Below are 23108 nucleotides of genomic sequence, written 5' to 3'. Positions count from 1 at the left end.
GTGTGTCTCTGGGACCATGGCTGTCAAGCAGCTTGATCAGTAGGCAACGGGACCGTTTGTGGGCAGCAACTCAGGGTCTCGCTGGGGGAGGACAAGGGCCTTCTCCACCCCCATCCCATGAGGCCTTGCATGTCTCGTCACTGTGGGCCCATACCTGACTGTCCAATGGCCTGTGGAAGATGGCAGCCACCGAACCACCTGGGGGGAGTAGGCGGTGGGACGGCACCTTTTCCCACCTGGGGTAACCCAGTGCCTGTAACCTAATGCGAAGTCCGGATGCATTTCTGCCAAAAGCCACTGGGTTCCGAGACTCCTTCGTGTGTCTCTGGGATCATGGCTGCTAAGCAGCTTAATCAGTAGCTGGAGAGGCTGTTCGTGGGCAGCGATCCCGAGTCTCGCTGGTGATCATTTCTCTTTGTACAGCGTTCTCTTTGTACAGTGGTTGGGAGTTCGCCTTTCACGTGGCCGACCCGAGTTCGATTCCTCCGCCCCTCTCAGAGAGCCCGGCAAGCTACCGAGAGTATCAAGCCCGCATGGCAGAGCCTGGCAAGCTCTCCGTGCATATTGGATATGCCAAAAACAGTAACTATAAGTCTCTCAATGAGAGACGTTACTGGTGCCCGCTCGAACAAATCGATGAGCAACGGGGTGATAGTGACAGTGACTCAGTTTCTTTACTTATTTGGTTTTGGAGCCACACCTAGCAATGCTCAGGAATTAACTCCTGGCGGTGTTCAGGGGACCGGATGGGGTGCCAGGGATGGAACCCTGGTCAGCCGTGTGCCAAGGCAAGGGTACCACTGTACCATCTCTCTGGCCCCTCAATTTTATTGACTTTAACAGCTTACTGGCTTAGCTTCTTTGCTTCCCCTGAGATAATAAGGCTTACAATCGTGTGAGTGTTTATGCATAAGGCTTATGATGTTACTGAAACACACCCTCCACCCAAGGGTCCCTACCTGATCTGCATGCAGCCCTTCTCTCCCGTCCCCTCCCTCCCTGCCTCTCCTCCCCAGCCTGACCCACTCCTGGGCAAATAAGCTTCTGTTGCCCGAGTCTGAGCATTTGCGTTCACTGGTCGTCTTCTGTTCCCTTGCTTTGTTTCTTCCTATTCCACGCATGTGGGACATCATTCAATATTGTCTTTCTCCTTTTGAATTCTTTCACTTAAGGCACTGCCCCCTCATTCTCGCCAGGTTGGAGCGAAAGGCAAGATTTTCATCTTTCCTCCGAGCCGAGTGGCATTCCATCGGGTGTCGGGAGAGACGTGGGGTTTCTGTGCCCCTGAAGCCGGCCACTTGGGTCGTGTCCAGACCTTGGCTACGGTGCATGGCTCCGTGGTGGGCAGAGGCACGCAGTAGGTTGATCTGAGTCAGTCGCCCTGAATCTTCAAGCGTGCAGCCCAACATTCAAAAAGCCCATCTTGGGGCCGGAGCGATAGCACAGCGGGTAGGGCGTTTGCCTTGCATGCGGCCGACCTGGGTTCGATCCCCGGCATCCCATATGGTTCCCCCAAGCACTGCCAGGAGCAATTCCTGAGTGCAAAGCCAGGAGTAACCCCTGAGCATCGCTGGGTGTGACCCAAAAAGCAAAAAAAAAAAAAAAAGCCCATCTTGGGTGAGGCAGGGACAAAAGTATTTGGAGAAACGTGTCATTCCGAGCCAGCACTTTATCTCGATGCCTGAGGAGTGGTGTCCGTCTTTTCCCCTGTCTGACGCCTGGGGCTGGCCGGGTTGGGTCACTGGGAAGTTGGGGCTCTCCTGGGGGACCCACGGGACATGATTTCTGGGCACTTTCCTCAGAGAGAGCCTCTGACAGTCAAACACCAGAGTCTGACTCACACACAGGCTTCCCTCAGACCTGTAGGCTGTGTGACAAAAGGCGTCACAAAGTGACAGCAACAGGAGGGACTAATTTCCTTCCCTTTTCCTTTACTGTCCTGATAAGTTGTGGCTGCAGGGCGAAATAAATTTTACTTTCTTCCACCAAACTGACTTGAATAATGATGTTCTTGAGGGAAGCCCAGGGTGCAGTGGTTCTGTGAGGGGCTTTGAAATACTCCAGTAACGTGTTGTGGAGCTGGTTGTGCACGCCTCTGGGCCTGGCTTGGGAAGGTCAGAGCAGGGAACACTTGACCAAGGAGAGTCACGGACAGGTGTCTGCCATGTTGGATTAGTGTCTTAGGGTGTCTTGTGGGAAAAGGCCCTGGGCAAAAAAGGAGAGAGACAGAGACAGAGAGGGAGAGAGACAGAGAGACCGAGAGACCGACATACAGAGAGATAGAGAGGGAGAGGGAGGAAGAGAGAGAGAGAGAGAGAGAGAGAGAGAGACATAGAGACAGAGATGGAGAGGGAGAGAGGGAGAGAGACAGAGACCAAGAGACCGACAGACAGAGAGATAGGGAGAGGGAGGGAGGGGGAGGGAGGGGGGGAGAGAGAGAGAGAGAGAGAGAGAGAGAGAAAGAAAAGCGACTGCCATAGAGGTGGGCAGAGGGGGGTGATGGGAGGGAACCTGGGGCCTGGGGACACTGGTGGAGGGATGGGTGTTGGAATACTGTATGACTGAAATCCAATCAGGAACAGCTTTGTAATAAATAAATAATTTTTTTTATTTTAAATAAATAAATAAAAAGGTCCTGGGCAGAGTGTTGTAGTCCCTACTTGGTTTGGTAGATGAAACGACTCAGATTGGGGCCAGAAAGATAGGACAGTGGGTTGAGCACTTGCCTTGCCTGCAGCTGACCTAGGTTCAGTCCCCGGCATCCCATGTGGTCCCCTGAGCCCTGCCAGGAGTAAGCCCTGAGCACCACTGGGTGTGGCCGCCACCTCTCCCCACACACACACACACCCCAGAAAAAAAAATAATAAAGCAACTAAGATTAAGGTGCCAAAGTCTGGAGTCTTGACCCTTTACCCACAGGATTTCACAGTGGGTGGCAAATTGGGAATACTTTTCATCTTCCTGCCAGAAAGTGCTTGTGGCTTCGGAATGTCATTTGGTGAGGCTCTTTGCAGGGATTGGACAGTGAGTCCTGGAGGCCGGGGGATTTAGGCTCCACAGTGCTCTTGGGAGGAGCTTAGTACTCTGGGGGAAGGTGCAGGGTGGTGAAAGGAGGGAATGGGGCTCGGATCCCCTGTCGCTGGGAGGGAGACACACGTTCTCCGTCTACACGAAGCCGTGCCTGCGCACTGGGCATTCTGCACGTCCCGGCACTGCCCGCGCGTGAGGCATGAGCTAGAGGAAGAAAGAACTCTCCAGCCTAGCACGTACTTCGCCTGCAGGAGGCCCTTTGAGGGTCCCGTGCCTCTCCTTGAGCACAGAACCAGGAGTCATTCCTGAGCGCAGAGTCAGGACGAAGCCCTCCCGTCCCCGAATCCCAGCCAAAACGAAGCACAAGAAACACACTTGTCAGGGTATGGAACCCACAGCTTCCGACACAACCCACTGCCAGGTTGCCCGGCGAGTGGGGCGAAGAGAAGGGAGCGGGCAGTTCTGCTATCCCGCCCTTTCCCCAAAGCAAACCCACTGCGATTTTTCCGTTCTCCGCGGGCACCTCGGTTGCGTTCCAGCTTCAGGGACTGGTATAATCCGTCCTAGGCTGTGGTCCCAGAAACAACACCCAGGTGCCCTCTTTAACTCTGAGGGAGACGTCAGTCAGTGAGTCGTGACAGCCGAGATGGTTTTAGCAGAGTGACAGATTCTGCGTCAAGGCAACCAGGAGAGTTGGCGTGTGAACCTTGACACAGCCAGGCTCGCTCGGCCCCGCCCAGAGCCCGCCCCCGTCTGACACTCCCCTTGAACAGACGCCACTTGATGGTCCCGTTTGTTTTAGCGCTGATAAACGACCCAGCAGGCTAGGTTAGGCCAGGCCGGGCCAGCCATTGGAAAGACCTATTTGTCTTTTAAAAAGCCGGGCCTGGATGTTGTCAGAAGTAAAAGAAACAATCCGAGAAGACATCCAAGGTACACAGACTTCTTCTCCAGGCTCTGGATGTCATTTAAATTCCAGGGAATTTGAGGTTCTCGTTATTTCTCCGACTGACCCCTCCCGCTCTGCTCTTCCCTGGCTGTGGAAGCAAGATGCTCCTTGTCATTCTTTATTTGTTTGTTTGTTTTGAGGGCCCCACCCTGCAGTGGTCGGGACTTACTCCTGGTTCTGTGCTCCTGGTTTAGGGGACCGTATGTGGTGCTGGGGATTGAACCTGGGTGAGCCACATGTAAGGCAAGTGTCCTAGCCGCTGTCCTATCTCTCTGGCCCCAAAGTGGAATTCACACTGTTTCCGGTTTTGTTTTTCTTTTTGGGTCACACCTGGTGATGCACAGGGGCTACTCCTGGCTCATGCACTCAGGAATTACTCCTGCCGGTGCTCAGGGGCCCAAATAGGATGCTGGGAATCGAACCTGGGTCGGCTACGTGCAAGGCAAACGCCCTCCCCGCTGTGCTATCGCTCCAGCCCCCCCTCACACTGTTTCTTGATGTCCATCTCCCCACAAGCTGCCCTCCAGTGAGGGGGGTTTTCTGGGTGTACAGCTCCACTGGAAACCCCCATCCCAGACCCCAATTATCCGCTCCAGGATCTTGGGAAAGAACCATGACGCCAGCCTCGACTGGCAGAGAAGACAGAGAAGCCCAGGGCAGAGAGCTTGGGGGCAACCAAAGCAGGCAGACACATTCCAGAACCCGTCATGCTGCACAGTTCAGTCGAATAGTTGGGGATTTCACTGTTCTCGGCCTCCGAAGGGAAATAGCCCATCTTAATTAGTATTTGTTGCACCGCAGACCTTTCGACCGGTGCCCTTGAGTTTTGCTGGGTCTGAGAAGTTATTTTCTGCAGCCGGCTGCCCCCGGGGTGTGCAGGACTCCACCTTGGCCTGTGTCTGTTTGCAAGCACTGCAGCAAACCCCTACAGGGCAGCCCAGGAGGACGCTTCCCCGGTGCTGGAGGCCGGAAGTCTGGGGCAGGCCAGTTGGCGGTGGTTTCTGGGGGGCTCTGCACAGCGGCTGTGCTCAGCCTCTCTCTCTCTCTCTCCAGCTTTTCCTGCCTGGAGCAAACCCCGAGCGCTCCTGGGCTTGGGGCCGCTTTTCCCAGTCTCTGCCTCCGTCCCCACGTAGCTGCGTCTCCCCTCTGTACGGCTCTGGCTCAAAGCTCTTCTGTCCTCCAGCCAGCCGGGGTGTTTGGGTGTACTCTAAATCCAGAGTGACCGCACTTGGGACATCTGTAACCACCCTGTTTATTAGCAAGCGCCGGGGCTGACGTGGCGATGTTTTATAGCAGGGATTCAGGTCGGGGGCTGTTCTCTTCAAACAGCTGTTGTTTCTCCTGCTCTCAGCACTTACTAGTGTCGGCTGCATATTTTTTTTTTCCTTTTTGGGTCACACCCGGCAAAGGTTACTTCTGGCTCATGCACTCAGGACTTACTCCTGGCGGTGCTCAGAGGACCCTATGGGATGCTGGGAATCGAACTCGGGTTGGCCACGTGCAAGGCAAACGCCCTACCCACTGTGCTATCGCTCCAGCCCCTTGTGTCGGCTGCTTTAACCCATTTGCAGAATAGCGCTCCTGTGGATCGTCACACCGGGGATGCCTGGTCTTACATTTGCCTCTACTCCCCTCCCCCCACCAACCACCACCAATATGGTCGGGGTAGAGAGAGATTTGGGCTGGGGGGCCACACCCAGCAGTGCGCAGGGCTTACTCCTGGTTCTGTGCTCGGGCATCACTCCGGGCAGTGTTTGAAGGACCATATGCGGTGCCAGGGATTGAGCCCAGGGATGGGTCACGGGCAGGGCGAAGTACCCTTTGCCTGCTGTCCTGTCTGCCCAGCCCCTCCCGCTTGGCTAAAACATTCTTCATCCGTCTCCCGAGTGCAACCCCCCCGGGAGGCGGAGGGCCAAGCTTCCTGCCTTCCGGTCCCACATTGGCTGAGGCTGGCACCACTCAGGGCAGTGACAGGGAAGGGACATCCCAGAGGACCTCTCGCTCCACTTGGGGTCAACTCCCCCCCCCAGGTCCCCCTCCCCAAAAAGCTGTGGCACTATGGCAAGACTCTGAAAAGACTCATGGTTCTTTTTTTTTTTTTCCCTCTCTCTCTCTCTGTCTCTTTCTCTTTTTCATTTTAGCAAACTGCCTAGCTGGGCTCGAGCTGTTGTTCCCAAAATATTTTATGTCACCGAGAAGGCTTGGAACTATTATCCCTACACCATCACAGGTGAGCGCTTTGTATGAGAGGGTGGCGGGGCTGTGCCCACACACGGCTGCGGTCAGGGCCTGCTGGTTGCCGGGATGGCTCGTGCTGTGTCCCTCGAGGCCAGTGCTCCTCCTAGCTGAAGGGGGGATGGAGGAGGGGGGTTCTACTCAACCCACCCGTGTGCCTCCTCCTTACCCAAGGGCTTCTCAGGAGGCCTGGGGTCCCCACCAATAATTCTGGACCAATAGGGCCGGAGCCTGAGCATGTGGCGTGCTGACCACTGTGCTATCCCCTGGCCCTTACACACAGACACACACACACACACACACACACACACACAGACCTTTTAAAATTTTTATTGTATGTTTGTATTGTTTTGTTTTGATTTTTTTGGTTTTGGGTTTGGGTTTTTAAGTTTTGGAGCCACACCCCTCGGTGCAGGACTTTCTCCTGGCTTTGTGCCCAGGAATCACTCTGGGTGAGGCCCAGGGAGCAAGATGGGGTGGTGGGGATGGAATCCAAGTTAGCCACCTGCAGGTCAAATGCCCCACCTGCGGTCCATCACTGGCCCTGCCCACTTTTTGTGTGTGTTTGTTTTGCTTACGGGCTCTTTCTGATTCTGTGTGCTAAGAGGTGGTGCTCAGGGTGGTGCGCAGGGGACCCATGTGTAGTGCCGGAGATTTGAACCAGGGCTAGCGGGATGCAAGGCCAGTGCCTTACCCCTGGTTTTATCTCTTTGGTCCCCAGTTTGAGGAATGAGTTGGGTAACGCCCTGCAGAGCGTAGGGCTTCTTCCTGGCTCTGTGCTCAGGGGTCGCTCCTGGCTGTGGCCAAGGGACCATATACAATGACAGAGATGGACCCTGGGTCAGCTGTGTGCAGGCACATGTCTACCCCCCTTTACTGCCACTTCAGGGGAAGGAAAGTGCGGCCTCTTTTAGTGACATTTCTAGAGGTTTTATTCTCCTGATTTCTCTGTGTCCTCAATAATCCCCAAACAATTTTTTTTTCCCTTTTTTGAGTCACACCCAATGATGTTCAGGGTTTACTCCTGGCTCTGCACTCAGAAATTAGTCCTGGCAGAGCTCAGAGGACATATGGGAGGCCAGGGATTGAACCCGGGTCAGCCGTGTGCAAGGCTAACGCCCTATCCGCTGGACTGTCGCTCCAGCCCCACCCCAAATAATTTGAGGGTGTGATTTGCTTATAGACAAGTTGTTTTGTTTTATCTTGTGCCTCTCCCTCCCAAACATTCCAAACCACCTTGTCTATTTGAGCAAATAATTCTTTGGGGTCTCTTCTATCACTGTTGCCTTTGTGACGAATAAATATGAAGACTTTTTTTTCTTTTCTTTCCGGGTCACACCCGGTGATGCACAGGGGTTACTCCTGGCTCTGTACTCAGGAATCACCCCTGGCGGTGTTCAGGGGACCCTATAGGATGCTGGGAATCGAACCCAGGTCGGCCGCATGCAAAGCAAACGCCCTACCCGCTGTGCTATCGCTCCAGCCCCAAATATGAAGACTTTTAAGATCATTTTTATTCTCGACAGGGAGAGATGTTAACCTTTACTGATACCTAATTAGAAACCCTGGCCAAAAAAATCTGGGGTTTGGTTCCTGCACTCAAACATGCAAAAATTCAAGAGCCCGTTGGACTCTCTAACAAGCTCTTATTGCTCTTTTTTTTTTAATTTTTAAAAGTTGTTCACAATAATTTGTTACATTTAATATTCCAACACAATCCCACCATTATTACACCTACCCACCACCGTATTTCGTTTCCGCCCTGACCCCCAAGCTCTGCCCCCAAGGCAGGACATAAATTATTTATTTTGTATTGTATTCTTATTATTGCTTTTCTACTTAAAAAGTTTCCTTTGTGGTTAATGAAATGCTCCACTGAAATTATTAGTCTTGAATTCTGCTTTCATAATGCCAAGTCTTTGGGCTTTAATTAGCCGTAAACCTGTAGGCTAATTGAATCTTGTCTTACAGCCCTATCAACCCAACTACAGAAATATCATAAGAAAGAATTTCAAGAGCGAACATGGACACATTTGGCATTTATGAAAGTTTAATTTTTGGAAGTTTTCTATATCACATTTTTAATAATGATAATTTATCAGTATTCATTAGTTCTGTGGTTTTATAAAAGTGTGGCCTAAATCCTAATTTTGTCTCTCTTTTTTCTTTTTCCCTCTTGTCTAAATGAACATCTGGAACCAGAATACACAGTAAGTCTTACTTAATCATTTTTATACATCCAGGCTAAGATCAGTGGAGTAATTGGAACTTTCCTTGTCCTTCTCATCTTATCAATGAAATATAAAGGGGGTGGAATAATTCACAAGAGAAATAAGTGTAAGCTATTATACAGTTTTATACAATGCAATAACTTGAATGTTCTCATTTGTTCAAACTGTGAGTGTTCATTTAAAATGCCTTGCTTGTCACTTTGCAAATTTTACTTTAGCTTGTATAGTTAAATAGTTTGACTGATGATCGTTTAGCGTCATAGAAGAACAGTTTCTAGAAATGCATTAAGGGATGATGGCAGTTATCCATGGAAGATGGGACATATTCTTGAGGCCGGGAAGGTGGGTACTGCAGTGTCCTGGAGTCTGAACTGGTCACTGCAGTGCCCTGGAATCTGGGTGCCTTTTGAGACCTTACTCACATGCAGAAAGAAGGGCTCCTATTAGCTCATGTGTTGGGGCATTTTCGGTTGGTGCATTTTTCCCAGTGACCTATGGATCAAGCAGCCATAGCAAGAAAAATGGTTACCTGAACTGTGACGAGTTGGTTGGATCTTACACAAGATTCCAAACAAAAGAGATAGTAAGAAAGAAATGGAAGGAATGGCCTCATTGTATCTTTGGCCTGGGCATGGTACCCACTCTACCTGGCACTCTATGTTATAGATAGTTCTCAAACAGCAACATTAATGCGTGAATTACGGATGGTTCCAAAGGCCCAACAGAGACAATATTAGCATTGCTGGCTTGAGCGTCAGAGTGGGCTGGCGTCCTCAGCCCTGCCTGCCACCTACCACTCGCTGAAGTTCCTGAGGGACCTCACTGGTGTCCAGATGTGATAAATAGGTTTTCACTTGTCCCCTAGGAAGTTTAAAACACTTGGAATGGTGGGGCCAGAGCCATCGTACAGCAGTTAAGGCATTTGCCTTGCACACAGCAGACCCAGATTCAATCTCTGGCATCCCATAGGGTTCCCTGAGCACCGCCAGGAGTAATTCCTGAGTACAGAGCCAGGAATAAGCCCTGAGTATCACCAAAAAGACAAAACAGTTCAATAAATAAAGCACAGAATGTTATTCATGGTTTTCCATGAAATCACGTTGATTCCATTTCAAAGACTGTAGTTAATTATGTTCTTCCTGCTTGGATGTTAAAATTATAGGGATATATAGCTATCTATCCCCTCTGCCCCCTCCCCGGTGTTCGTGACATCACAAAAATGATGTGGTGAAATACATGTTCTCCACCCGAGCAGTCAGGGGAGCAGCCTATACATCTAACTTGATTGGCCCCTGAATAGCTTCTCTGCGCTGGTGTCGGCCTCTCTCATCGAGCTGAGTGGGGAAGGACCCGGTGATCTGACACACGACACAGAGGCACCTTCTCTTTCCTGAAAGGCCCTTTTTTGCTGTGGCAGCAGCTAGACGGTGTGAGACGGCAGGGGCGCAGTCAGCTGTGACCCACCCAGCTGGGTCCAGATACTCGTTTACAAGATTCCAGCACCAGGACCTAACAGGCCCAATGGTAGCTGCTTTCCCCCCAGTTCCGTGCCTTCGAGTAACTGCACAGTGTCCAGGAATAAGGCCTTAGAACCCGCTGTGGCCTGGTCCGTCCGAGCTCATGCACATCCTTGTCCTTTCTCTCTTTTTCTTTCTTTTTTCTTTCTTTTTTTTTTTTAATTGAATCGCTGTGAGATACAGTTACAAAGCTTTCATAGTTGAGTTTCAGTCATACAGTGATCGAACAGCCATCCCTTCATCACTGCACATTCTCTGCCCCCATGGTAGACAATTTCCCCCATACTCCCTCTCTACTTTGGGGCATTATGGTTTGCAATACAGATACTGAGAGGTTACCACGTTTGGTCCTTTATCTACCTTCAGCACACATCTCCCATCCCGAGCGGTCCCTCCGACCATCATTGACTTAGTGACCCCCTTGCCCTTTCCCCATAGTGGGGAGCGCGTCAGAATTAGCCTCCTGTGAGATCACATGAAATATTCCGCAGGAAGTGTTCAGTCTATGCTTGGTGCAAGGCAAACGCCTGGGAAGGGGCTGTTTGCGTTTACATACTGGGCAGGGCTGGGAGCAGCCCTTCTCAAAGCTCTTAAGGTGGATTAGTAGGCCAACATTCTAGTACCTTCCGAGCAGCCTGCGGTGCAGAGCCAGACTGGCCGGGATGCTAATGGTCCAAGGCCCGATGTGTGCGCCTTTCCCCAGGGCTGAGGCCTTCCCGCTTTCTGCTTCTCCGAAAGCTGGTATCAGGGCATCTCATCTGAAATGAAATCAATACTACACCTTCTCCCGCACGCACGCTGCCTGGGAGCCTTGGCGGTCGGTCACCTTGGCTTGCCCCGAGGGCTGACGTCCTGGTTCTCTGCAAACTCATGACCGTCCTGTGACTTTGGTGGGGGCGGGGAAGGGCGACCTGGAGAAATGAAATGGGAAAGTTAGTTTGTGATTCGGTGTCCAGTGCACGTTTTCAGACAACCCTCCCGGGGGCCTCTCTGGCCACTTGTGTACACCTGTGCAGCCTCAGAGAGCTGGGGGGGGCTCCCTGGAGGATTGGGTGGGGGACCATGACCTTTGTTTCTAATCACACCGTGCAGTCGCTGGAAAGCACAGTCACGATTCTGTTTCTCCTAAGATTATGTGGGAACAAGATACACAGAGTTGGGGCCAGAGCAATAGGACAGTGGAGAGGGCGTTTGCCTTGCTCACGATTGACCTGGGTTCGACCCCCAGCATCCCATATGGTCCCTTGAGCACCGCCAGGAGTAATTTCTGAGTGAAGAGCCAGGAGGAACCCCTAAGCATTGCCAGGTGTGGCAAAAAAAAAAAATGCACCCAGTTGTCATGGGAACTTTTGCCTGAGTTTTACTGGAATCTTGGGGTGTGTGTGTGTGTGTGTGTGTGTGTGTGTGTGTGTGTGCGCGCGCACGTAGTTGTCATGGGAACTTTTGCCTGAGTTTTACTGGGATCTTGGGTGTGTATGTATATGTGTGTGTGTGTGTGTGTGTGTGTGTGTGTGTGTGTGTGTGTGTGTGTGTGTGTGTGTGTGTTTCTGTCCATTCCTCCCAGATCCAGCCCTTCTCGGAGGAGTTTTCCAGGGCTGCCTTAGTGGAATCATGAGAAGTTCGTTGTCGGCTGAGAGCTCGTACCCTGCCAGGCCTCTGAACCCAGCCACCTCCAAAGCCCCCCTTGAAGTACCATCATGCTGGGAGGTAGATGCTCAGACCCAGGTGGTCCCAGAATCCTCACCCGAGACCAGCAGGCTACTGAGCCGGCCGTGAGGAGACGCAGGCCAGGCGTGCATTGAAGCCTCGGCTGGCTGGTCCCTAACCTGGAACGGCCCTTCTTGTCCCCCGTGTCCCCCAGTGATGGGCCGGGTCTCTCATGGGGGCGTTCCCCTCTTGCAGGCCCACGCGTTGGTTCTGAAGTTCTCCTGTTCCTGCGGGCATACACTCCACGTGCCTGTTATTTTCTTTCCTTTTTTGTGTGTGTTTTGGGTCACCCAGCGATGCTCAGGGGTTGCTCCTGGCTCTGCACTCAGGAATTACGCCTGGCGGTGCTTGGGAGAGTATATGGGATGCCGAGGACTGAACTCGGGTCAGCCTCATGCAAGGCAAACACCCTATCTGCTGTGCTATGGCTCTAGCCTCTCCACGGACCTTTTCTCTCTGCCCCGATGCCACACTCTCCACTCTGACTACAGACTCTGCCCCCGGGATTCAGGATGCCGGCCCACACCCACCCCCCACACCCCCGCCCCTGTCTTCATACTTTGTTCTTTTTTTTTTCTTTTTTGGGGCGTTGGACCACACCCTTCAGTGCTCGGGGGCTGTTTCGGGCTCTGTGCTCAGGGGTCACCACTGAAAGTGCTCAGGGGACCATATGCCGTATCAGCTGCATGCAGAGCCATCCCTTTGCCCCTGCACCATTGCCACCCTGTGCCCCTGTTTCATTTGCTTAATCTTTGCCACCTGCAGCCCACCCCATGCCACTTAAGTCCTCTTGCCCTCTTAGAATGTCCTTCCAAAGCCCGTTTTTTTTCCTGCCAGTTTCCAAAGGAGAGAATTTCCGCATGGCACGTGACCTTCCAGAAGGCAGTGGGGATCTGGGTTTGCCAGCCGGGAGCTCCCTGAGGGGTGCCCAGAAGCTCGGGTGTCTGCCCCAGCCCCCCGAGATCCAGCTGAGTGTTCAGCCTATTGCTGAGACCTCAGGCTGTCCTCATTCGTGACAGAATCCAGCCGGGAGAACTTTCTATGGAAGGACACCAGGGAGCCCGCATTAGCACAGTTACCGAGACTTAAAAGCTTTCTTATCCCCGAGTGACTCCGTGTGTGTGTGTGTGTGTGTGTGTGTGTGTGTGTGTGTGTGTGTGTGTGTGTGATGGTGTGGAAGTGCTATTCGCAGAGGAAGTGGAAAAAAATGTCTTCAGCTCAGTTTTGGGGGGTGGGAGGGAGATCTTAATTTCACAATGAACAGTGCACCCGTTTCCAGAGCACAGAGCAGCCAGCTGGTTCTTAAAAACCCGCCAGTGCTCGTGAAGTTTGTAAAGTCACAAAACAAGGTTCCCAAGGGTGCCGGCTGCCTCTTGTGTCACAGATTATTATGATTTTTTTTTTTTTTTTTAGCATTGTGCTGGAGAACAAACATAGCTCAGCCCCCGGCAGTTACTCGGGCCTGGGTCGGTGTGGGGAGAGGAATGGTCTCTCTTCTCCTTTGTCTGGATTTTGTTGGCTGGTTTTCCTTTGGGGGCCACACCCGACCATGCTCGGGTTACTCCTGGCTATGCACGCAGGGATCACTCCTGGGGTGCTCGTGGGGGCGGGGGTGAGGACTCGGGTGGACCATTTGGGATGACAGGGATCAAACGCAGTCAGCTTCGTGCAAGGCAAGGGTCCTCCCCGTTGCACAGTGGCCCTCATTTGTCTGGATTCGGACATCTGGACCTGGGTGTTGCTCACCGTGGCCTCGCAGGCACCGTGGCTCCATTGTTCATTTTGTGGCCATAATCAGTGCTCGACACAAAAGTTGTCTCTCGGTGAGAGGCCACAGAAGCCGCCTTGGCGTGTGTCGGCGTGAGGGCAGGAGGGAGCAGCGGGGAGGAGGTAGACGATTCACGTGGGTGTGGGCTGGGGAGAGAGAAACTGCTCTTGCCTGAGAGAGCCTTTATTTTTGCTTTTGGGGTCATACCCAGTGACACTCAGGAATTACTCCTGGCGGTGCTGGGGAGACCATATGGGATGCCGGGGATTGAACCCGGGTCGGCCGCGTGCAAGGCAAACGCCCTACCCACTGTACCATCGCTCCGGCCCAGCCCGAGAGAGCCTTTGACTCTTTTATCTTTTTGCTTTTTTGGGTCACACCCGGCGATACTCAGGGCTGACTCCTGACTCTGCACTCAGGAATGACTCCTGGCGGTGCTTGGGGAACCTTATGGGATGCTGGGAATTGAACCTGGGTCGGCTACATGCAAGGCAAACGCTAGACTGCAGCTCCGGCCTCCGACTCTCTTGAGCTATTTCAGGGGTGAGGTGGGCGAGATGGACCATGAAGAGGGTGGTTGGGAGCTGGACAGCAGGGGGACCCGGGCCCCTTCTCCTCCGAGCGGTGGTCGGGGCGGCCTGAGTCCTGTAGGCGTTTCCCTTAGCTGTCCTACACCGGAACTTCCCTGGAGGTCTCGGTCCCCGTCGGTTTCTCGTACCCTTGAGGGGTGACCTTGATTCCTCTCAGGTCCTTCCTTTCCTTCCCCCCACGGCCACCCTCCTTCCCGCCAAAGGGAAGAGGGAAGCACGGAGTTAGAGAACTAACACACAGGCGCAGGTGCACGCGAGCCTGGTTTCGTCTTAGTGAGAAGAAAATTCCGGAGGGAGGGCATGTTGCCGTCTCAGCCCTCACGTCCACTGTGCTCGCACAGCAAGATCCTGGCGTGTTTCCTTCCCAGGGGACCAGGGTCGGGGTTAGATGGCTGGGCGGTGGCTCTTGTCTCTGCCACATCACAGCGGCGTCACTTGGGGCCGGGATGAGGCAGAGGAAAGGGGCCCCTTTTTAGAAATGGGGCCGTGGAAATGGGCACTCAGAAGGGACCGGATTGAGGAAACAGCACTGGAGGCTGGGGGCAGTGCCGAGTCGCCCAGGGCTGAAGATAATTCACCGCCAAGAGATGCTGAGAGACAGGAGGCGTGGCGGGAAGCTGGTGGCCAATAAATAGAGACAGAATGATCGTGTGGAAAAATCTTGAGTATTCAAGAAAATTTCGGTGGGAAGTCTGATGGTCACTGTAGCTGTTATTATTGTTGTTGTTATTATTATTTTAACTTTTTTCCCTTCTTTATTTTTAGTTTGTTGGTTGTTGTTAGGACGGGGGTGGGGAGGTCACACAATTGGTTGCTGTGCTCGCAAAATTAGTTGTAGTAAGTCAAAGATGGTACACGGTGTTGTGGCATCCATCAGGGATCACACGAAGGCAGCCTCACCGGGCCACTGGGATGGCACTCAGCCAATTATTAGAATTATCCTTCAGGTGATGCATGGCCAGTAAAGTAAGGAGCAGCCTGGTTATGCAGAGTTAAACAGATTTCATTGTTGCAGGACTTCTCAGAGCCTTTAGTGTTCCAACCCACATTGTGAATCTGCCAAAAGGAGTGTAAGACGCAGCTGTTCCCGTTCTTAGTACCCCATGGGAGTTTGGATTTTGCAAAGTCAGAGTTTGAAACTCTAGAGGTGAACCCTAGAGGTTACTCTCTAGATAGAACTATTTGGTAACCACTATATAGACCTGAGGATTGATTCTGTTTCAGGAAATGTTATTTTCTGTTATGGGCTGGAGCGATAGCACAGCGGGTAGGGCGTTTGCCTTGCACGTGACTGACCCGGCGGGTTCAATTCTTCCGTCCCCCTCAGAGAGCCTGGCAAGCTACCGAGAGTATCCCGCCCACATGGCAGAGCCTGGCAAGCTCCCCGTGGCGTATTCGATATGTGAAACACAGTAACAAGTCTCACAATGGAGACGTTACTGGTGCCCGCTCGAGCAAATCGATGAGCAATGGGATGGGTAAGCTAATATGTTGCCTAAAGATTACTATCATTCACTTGGGGCCAGAAAGCTAGTACAGGGGCGAGGGTACTTGGCCTTGTATGTAGCCAACTCGGGTTTGTTCCCCAGCATTGCATATGGTCCCATGAGTACCTCCAGAAAGTAACTCCTGAGCACAGAACCAGGAGTAAGCCCTGAGCACCACCAGGTGTGGCCCCAAAACCAAAAGCAGAAAAAAAAAGATTCTTGTCATTCAAATAAGATGATGGTTGGTGTTTTAAGCACTCGCAACAGTACTTTTTTTTGGGGGGGGTCACACCTGGCGATGCACAGGGGTCACTCCTGGCTCTGCACTCAGGAATTACTCCTGGCAGCCCTGGCAGTGCTCAGGGAACCATATGGGATGCTGGGAATTGAACCCGGGTCGGCCGCATGCAAAGCAAACGCCCTACCCGCTTGCTATTGCTCCAGCCCCAACAGTAATTTTTATATAAATAAATACACACACATACATAGTGTGTATTATACATATATGTATTTAAAATGTTTTTATGGGGCTAGAGCAATAGCACAGCGGGTAGGGCGTTTGCTTTGCATGCGGCCGACCCAGGTTCGGTTCCCAGCATCCTATATGGTCCCCTGAGCACCGCCAAGGGTAATTCCTGAGTGCAGAGCCAGGAGTGACCCTTGTGCATCGCCGGGTGTGACCCAAAAAGCAAAAAAAGAAAAGTTTTTTATGGGACCAAAACAATAGTACAGTGAGCAGGGTTTTGCCTTGCACACGGCTAGCCCGAGTTTGATCCCTGGCAAGCCCACCAGGAGTGATCCCTGAGCACAGAGTCAGGAGCAAGCCCTGAGCACCACCCGTGTGACCCCCTGAACAAAACACAACACACACAAAAGTGCTGTTCAGAGTCAGGACACAGCCTGTAAGTTCCTTTATAGTTTACACAGCTGCGGCTGCGTGCATGGGGCCTGCGGGTGGCAGGAACCTTGTACGTTGGCAGTGATTTCTGGTTAGAAAACAACTGGCTGGTTGCGAGAACCAGAGACTGCCTGGTCACACAGCCCGGTTAACTGGTCCTCACTTCCCAGCATCCCCCTGGGTGGGTGCCTGGGGAGAGGAAAGGAATAAGGTTATTCTGGATGGAGAGGGGCTGGGCGGCTTCTCCGTTGGGGTTTTCCATCTTAACACTTTGTCTTTCTAGTTTTGTTTGGGGTGAAGGGGACACACCCAGCAGTGCGTGGGGCTGTTCCTGGCTCTGTGCTCGGGAGTAACCCCTGGTCATGGTTGGGGGAATCACAGGTGGTGTCAGGGATCTAACTGTGCCGGGTGGAGCCTGTGCCTTAGCTGGACCTATTTAAACCCCACTCGGGGCTGGGGCAGCAGCACAGCGGGGAGGGCCTTTGCCTTGCACTCAGCCGACCCGGGTTCTATTCCCAGCATCCCATATGGTCCCCCGAGCCCCGCCAGGAGTAATTCCTGAGTGCAGAGCCTGGAGTAACCCCCTGATCATCACCATGTGTGACCCAAAAAGAAAAAAAAAAAAAGATAAAACCTCCACTCAGCAAGTTTACTCTACACACTTTTTTTTTCCATTAAAAAAAAAAGAGGGGGGGCCGGAGTGATAGCACAGCAGGTAGGGCGTTTGCCTTGCACGCGGCCGACCCGGGTTCGATCCCCGGCATCCCATATGGTCCCCCAAGCACCGCCAGGAGTAATTCCTGAGTGCAGAGCCAGGAGTAACCCCTGAGCTTCGCTGGGTGTGACCCAAAAAGCAAAAAAAAAAAAAAAGAGGGGGGCTGGAGTGATAGCACAGCGGGAAGGGCATTTGCCTTGCATGCGGCCGACCCAGGTTTGAATCCCAGCATCCCATATGGTCCCCTGAGCACTGCCAGGGGTGGTTCCTGAGTGCACAGCCAGGAGTAATCCCTGTGCATCACCAGGTCCGACCCAAAAAAGAAAAAAAAAATAGAGGAAGAAAAAGAAACACAAACAAAAAACCCAGTGTTGGTTTAAAGACATTTTCGGTATGAGATTTTACTAAGAGGAAGAAGAGATAGTACAGTGGGTAGGGAGCTTGCCTTGCACACAGCCGACCCAGGTTAGATCCCTGTCATCCCATTCATCCCATAGAGTCGTCCATGCACTGCCAGGAGTAACTCCTGAGTGCAGAGTCAGGAGTAACCCCAGAGCATCACTGGGTGTAAACCTACCACCACCACCTGCCCAAAATGATTTTACTAGGACATTCCCCTTTGTTTTTTGTTTTGCACATGTGGTTCTGAAGAGATTAGAATCTCTTCTACCACTTCATATTCACCCCTGTGCACTTGTGTTCGTTCGGGTCCGTGAGGTCACGGTAATCCAAGTGGGAGTAGTGGGAGAGCTCGGATTTCCTGCTGTTTAAAGCCGACAGAATGCAGACAGTTAGGGGCACGCTGAAAGAGACATTTCAGCCGTTCAGTCAAACGCATGCAAAATCACGCCCGGCTCCTCCTGATCTTCCAGATCACTAAAGTGTTAAGTGAGCGATGTGCCCTTTGGACGAGAGGGGTGGCCGTACCCTCGAACGCAGAGAAGGTTTAGACTCTGCACGTGCCCTTGGTGGCCCTGTGCCAGCCTCCGTTCATCTTCCCCTCTGTCATGTCCATGCGGCGTGCTTTCCCCCGACGTGCTCTGCCCGTCTCTCTCCGTCCTCATCTCGCCTCTCTCACACGCCATCAGGATGCACACGCACCCTTGGCTCATTTCTGCCGTGACAGGTCCAGCCCGCGGTGGGATGCGCCTGAATTCCATTCCCCTGCACAGATTGCCCCGGAGCGCGAGTGGCAAAACCCGCGCCATTGAGAAAACCAACTTTCATTCATGCGTTCACACTCCTCCCTCCCAGCCTGGCTTCTGCCGTGTGGCTGTTGCTCAGCATGGCAGAGGACTTGCAGACAGGAAGAGGCTCCCTCAATGAATGAGCGAACGAATGAATGAAGGGTGCTGTGAATGAGAAGCAGAGGGTGTGTGTGTGTGGGGAAGGCTGCCGTGTACATGCTTTCCCTCCTGGGGGCTGAAGCTCCAGCTGCATCCTGCTGGGCTCCCTGCTCTGCCTGCCCCTCGCCCCTACCTCTCTGCACCCCCTCTTTTGTCAGATGCCACATTCTTCTGGCCACACTTCTTCCTTTGCAGCTCGTATTTGGGAAGTCACTCCCAAATGATTCATCTTTCTTTTCTCTCATTACGCCCGGTTCCTTTTCTTCTTTTTACTTCAAAATTTTTTCCTATCCCACCCCCTCTTGTGTTTCTCTCCTCACTTTCCTAGAACTATCTTACTTGCCGTTTTTTTTTTTCTTCTTTTCCCAATTACTTTTGTTGCTGTTACTGCCTACCCCCTAATCTTGAAACTCAGAGGTGGTCCCTGGAAGCTAAGACAGCCAAAGAAACCCAAAGAGTTCCTCTTGTTCCTTTTGCATTTCACCCTGCGTGGTGGCTAAAACACTTACATGTACAAAAGAGAAGTAAATCTATAAAGACCTTCCTTTAAAAAATACTTCTGTTGGGCTGGAGTGATAGCACAGCAGGTAGGGCATTTGCCTTGCATGCAGCCGACCCGGGTTCGATTCTCAACACCCCATAAGGTCCCCTGAGCACCACCAGGAGTAATTCCTGAGTGCAAAGCCAGGAGGAACCCCTGTGCATCGCCAGGTGTGACCCAAAAAGGAAAAAAAAAAGCTTCTGTAGCAGTGGAAGGGTAAAACGAGAGGCTTGGACCAAAAAAAAAAGGCAAAAAGGCATTCAGCCACTTGCCTGGAAAGCATAAGGTCTTGAGTACAGACCCCTCCACCACATGTGCTCAGGGCCACTGCTGGACAGTTCAGTTGTCTGTGATCCTGGCAAGCAGGGCCACAGAAGATGTTGCCGTGGCTTAAAGTACCTAGCCACGTGATAAAATCCAGGTGCTGGAGAGATATCTCAAAGGGCTGGAATATGGGCTTTGCATGTTGAATCCCTGGATTTAATCTCTGGCACTAGGTAGTCCCCTGAGCACTGCCAAGAGGAACTCCTGAGCACTGAGACAGGAATAGCCCCTAAGTATCACCAGAGTCCCCCCTCAAAAAAAATTTTTTTTAAACTTCAGAACCAGAGAGATAGTATAGCTTAGTAGGGCATTTGCCTCATACACACCGACCCAGGTTCAATGCCCGGCACCTCATAAGGTCCCGCATGCCCCACCGGGAGTGATCCCTGAGCACAGAACTGGGAATAATCCCTGAACACCACCAGGTGTGGCCCCAAAACAAATGAGAACTTTTTTAAGCCCTTAAAAAATGACAAATAAAATGAAAAGGTATTTGAAGGTGCTGGGAATCCTGAAGCTCCTGTCCACACAGACCCACTATGTAGGAAGAGCAAGGCCCTGCGGCCAGTGGCTTTAAGTAAATCCTAAGTGTTAGGCCTTGTCTCACTAGCCTTTGAGAATGTTCTGGAGCTAAATCTCCTCTTTGTGAAAGGTAAGAACATTCTCTCTCTCTCTCTCTCTCTCTCTCTCTCTCTCTCTCTCTCTCTCTCTCTCTCTCTCTCTCTCTCTCTCTCTTCTTTTTCTTTTTTCTTTTGTTTTTGTTTTGCTTTTTGGGTCACACCCGACGATGCTCAGAGGTTACTCCTGGCTCATGCAATCAGGAATTACTCCTGGCAGTGCCCAGGGGATCATATGGGATGCTGGGAATCGAACCCAGGTCAGCCTCGTGCAAGGCAAATGCCCTCCGCGCTGTGCTATCGCTCTAGCCCCGAAAGGTAGGAACAAAACCAGCCTTCATCATTGTCCCATGGTCTCAAGTGAAACAGCCCAGGTGGCCTTGGAGTGACCAGGATGAGATAGTGGATCATCACAGAGGGTTCATATAATAATATTGTTTATAGCACCAGAGAATCGATGTCTTCAAGGAAGTTCCACGAGCACCTTCAAGTCAAGTCCACTGGCACCTTTGTGTTCCTAGATAACTGGGGACATCTTTGGCATGGGCTAATGCTGGTGGTCAGGGAGACAGGGAGTCTCTCCCAAACCCTCCAGAGGCGCAGCTCGGTTCTCCCAACCTCACAACCCCACGGGGCCGGGCGGTTCCCGCGCCTGCGTGTCAGAGTATGCGTCTGCTCTCCGTTCCTTGTCTTGGCCGGGGTGTGGGGCGAGTCCGCGCACAGGCCCCGTGGAGCTAGGGGAGGGCTGAGGCGCGCATGCGCTGAGTTCTGCATCCATCCCGCATGAGACAGAGACCCGGGTGACATTTAGGTGACGGTCACCTGTATCCGTGTAAGGAATAACTCCTGGTGGTGCTGACCCCATGCCTGACCCCATGCACGACACCTGTCTCCACCCCCCAATCTCTCTCTCTGGAGCCCAGAGACCCCCTTTCTCCTGCTTTGGCCTTGCTGGAAGCCCTTGGTACTGGCTCCCATCTGCCTTCCTTTCTGCTCTTGGGGCCACAGACAGACTCAGAAGCCAAGCTCGTGCCTTGGGCACCGTCAGCCCCGCTGGGGAGGAGACCCTCTGCCTCCAGAAACACCAGGATGGCTTCCCAACGCCCCTCCAGAGGGCAGGGTTCATGGCCTCGGCTTAGAGATTTTCCAGGGGCCGTGGACTCGGGGTCCTAGGGAGCCTTTAATCACCTCCCGGGTCTTGTTCTTGCAGAAGTTCCTCATGGTCTGAAGTGCAGCCCCCAGAGAGCTGTTTCTCCCCGGCCCCTTCCCACCGCACCCCCCAAAGCTGACTCTGAAATTCCCAGCCCCTCCTTCCCCCCCGTATTTGCCCCCTTCATCTTTAAGACGCACTCACATTTCGTTCTTTCTTCCTTTCTTTTTTCTTTTTGGTTCTGGGAAGTGTTTCTTATTGCCATAGCAACCCTTAATCAATCACTTGTCTAAAAATAGCTCTTTCATTTTTCCACAGCGTGTCTGTAGTGAATTGAAAATTCGGTTCTGCCGTGCATTTTGCATCAGCCGCTTCATTTCCCGACCCTGAGCCGGGATGTTCTTGTGTCTGGAAATGAGGCTTGCAGGAGCCCAGGTCATCCACCGCGCTTTCCTGGCATCCTCCTTCCCCCCCCAGGGACAAAGGCGCGCACGCGCGTGTGTGTGTGTGTGTGTGTGTGTGTGTGTGTGTGTGTGTGTGTGAGCGCGCGCGCGCGCACGCGTGCAGGTACTCCACAATGCACCCGGCTTTGCTGCCATTCAGCTGCAGGTAGCAGGGCTCTCCCAGGGATCCGAGATCCCGGTCTCATCAGAGTCCTGCCGGTGGGTGCTGGAGGGTTTGGAAGTCAAGTCGAAGATGCTCAGAGGCTGCACACAGAGGCAGCTGCCCGTGCAGACAGTAGAAGCAGCTAGACTTGGACTTGTCTGGTCCAGGGAGAAATCTCATCCAGGAGCATCCTGAGGGGGCGGATACAGGAGCTCGTTTGCCTTGCATTTCTCCCCAGCACTCCGATTTTTACAGGGCTAAGGGCGAAACAAACTCAGGATCAACAAAATGAATTTTATGAGGATATTCTCAGCACTTCTGGTCAAGGGGGAGAGAGAGAGAGAGACAGAGAGAGGCAAAGAGAGAGGGGGGAGGGGGAGAGGAAGAGCGAGAGGGAGAGAGAGAATTTTACTTTCGTAGTGAACTAGAAGATTACAGATCTGGAGTGAGTGGGCCCTGGGGAGGAGCTGGAGGCGAGGAAGGGTTGAAATGACTGTCAAAGCGCTGTCCCCCCCTTCCCAAGATGAGGCCCCCTTTACTGCCTCCCCTGCTGCCTGCTTCCTCACTCTGCTCTCCAGCCCTCTTTCTACAAACAGGGGCATCTCATGTGACCCCAGGGGCCCCAAATGCCAGCCCAAGTCCTGCTTTGGGGTGCTGTTTTCTTCCGGCAGTGCTGGGGATCGAACCTCAAACCCAGGGCCTCAGACCTGCGAGGCACGTGCTCGGCCCTTGCTGCTCCCTCTAAACACTGTGAGTCTCCCCCACTGCGGAGCCTCGCTTGGGCCGATGAGGCCAGCGAACCAGCAGGAATTAAAACCTCTGGGTCTAGGGGCTGGAGCGATAGCACAGCGGGTAGGGCGTTTGCCTTGCACGCGGCTGACCCGGGTTCTAATCCCAGCATCCCATATGGTCCCCTGAGCACCGCCAGGGGTAATTCCTGAGTGAAGAGCCAGGAGTGACCCCTGTGCATTGCCAGGTGTGACCCAAAAACCAAAAAAAAAAACCTCTGGGTCTAGGGAAGAGAAGTCTCCGAGGTTCCGAGAACGTTCTTCTGCTCCTGCACGAGCGTGGCAGGAGGAGATGGGAGGGCTGCCAGCCGGGCAGGGGGACTGGCACAGAAGTGGCAGCTGCCAGGGGCCTCCGGGGGGGAGAGGAGGGCAGGGAGGCAGCCTGGAGGACACGCCGGGTCCTGCCTCAGCACCGGAAAGACAAATCCTGTGTCTCCTGCTGCGACCCCCTCCAGCAAGCCCAGAGACTCCCTGGTCCCTATGCCTTGGGGGCCCCCCCCACCCCACCCCAGTTCTCTTCCTCCCACACAGACTACTCGGGAGCTGTGCCAGTGGCCAGGCCACGTTTCCCATTACTCTCGTTCCAGACACGGCCTGGCTCTGGGCACC

The 23108-nt window shown here is 52.8% G+C and overlaps 1 protein-coding gene across 1 annotated transcript in view; it reads left to right on the top strand.

The window, feature by feature from the left end:
- PITPNC1 (phosphatidylinositol transfer protein cytoplasmic 1) overlaps positions 1 to 23108 on the top strand; it is a 262102-nt gene that overhangs the window by 136327 nt on the left and 102667 nt on the right. The window contains exons 3-4 of the mRNA XM_055133683.1: positions 6121 to 6209; positions 8417 to 8424. Of these exons, the coding sequence (XP_054989658.1) occupies positions 6121 to 6209; positions 8417 to 8424 (97 nt within the window). The remainder of the gene's footprint in view (positions 1 to 6120; positions 6210 to 8416; positions 8425 to 23108) is intronic.

This window comes from Sorex araneus, chromosome 3, assembly GCF_027595985.1.
Source record: "Sorex araneus isolate mSorAra2 chromosome 3, mSorAra2.pri, whole genome shotgun sequence".
In the NCBI taxonomy this organism is placed as follows: Eukaryota; Metazoa; Chordata; class Mammalia; order Eulipotyphla; family Soricidae; genus Sorex; species Sorex araneus.
Note: the sequence above shows the minus strand (reverse complement) of the source record. Positions and strands in the feature narration are given on the sequence as shown.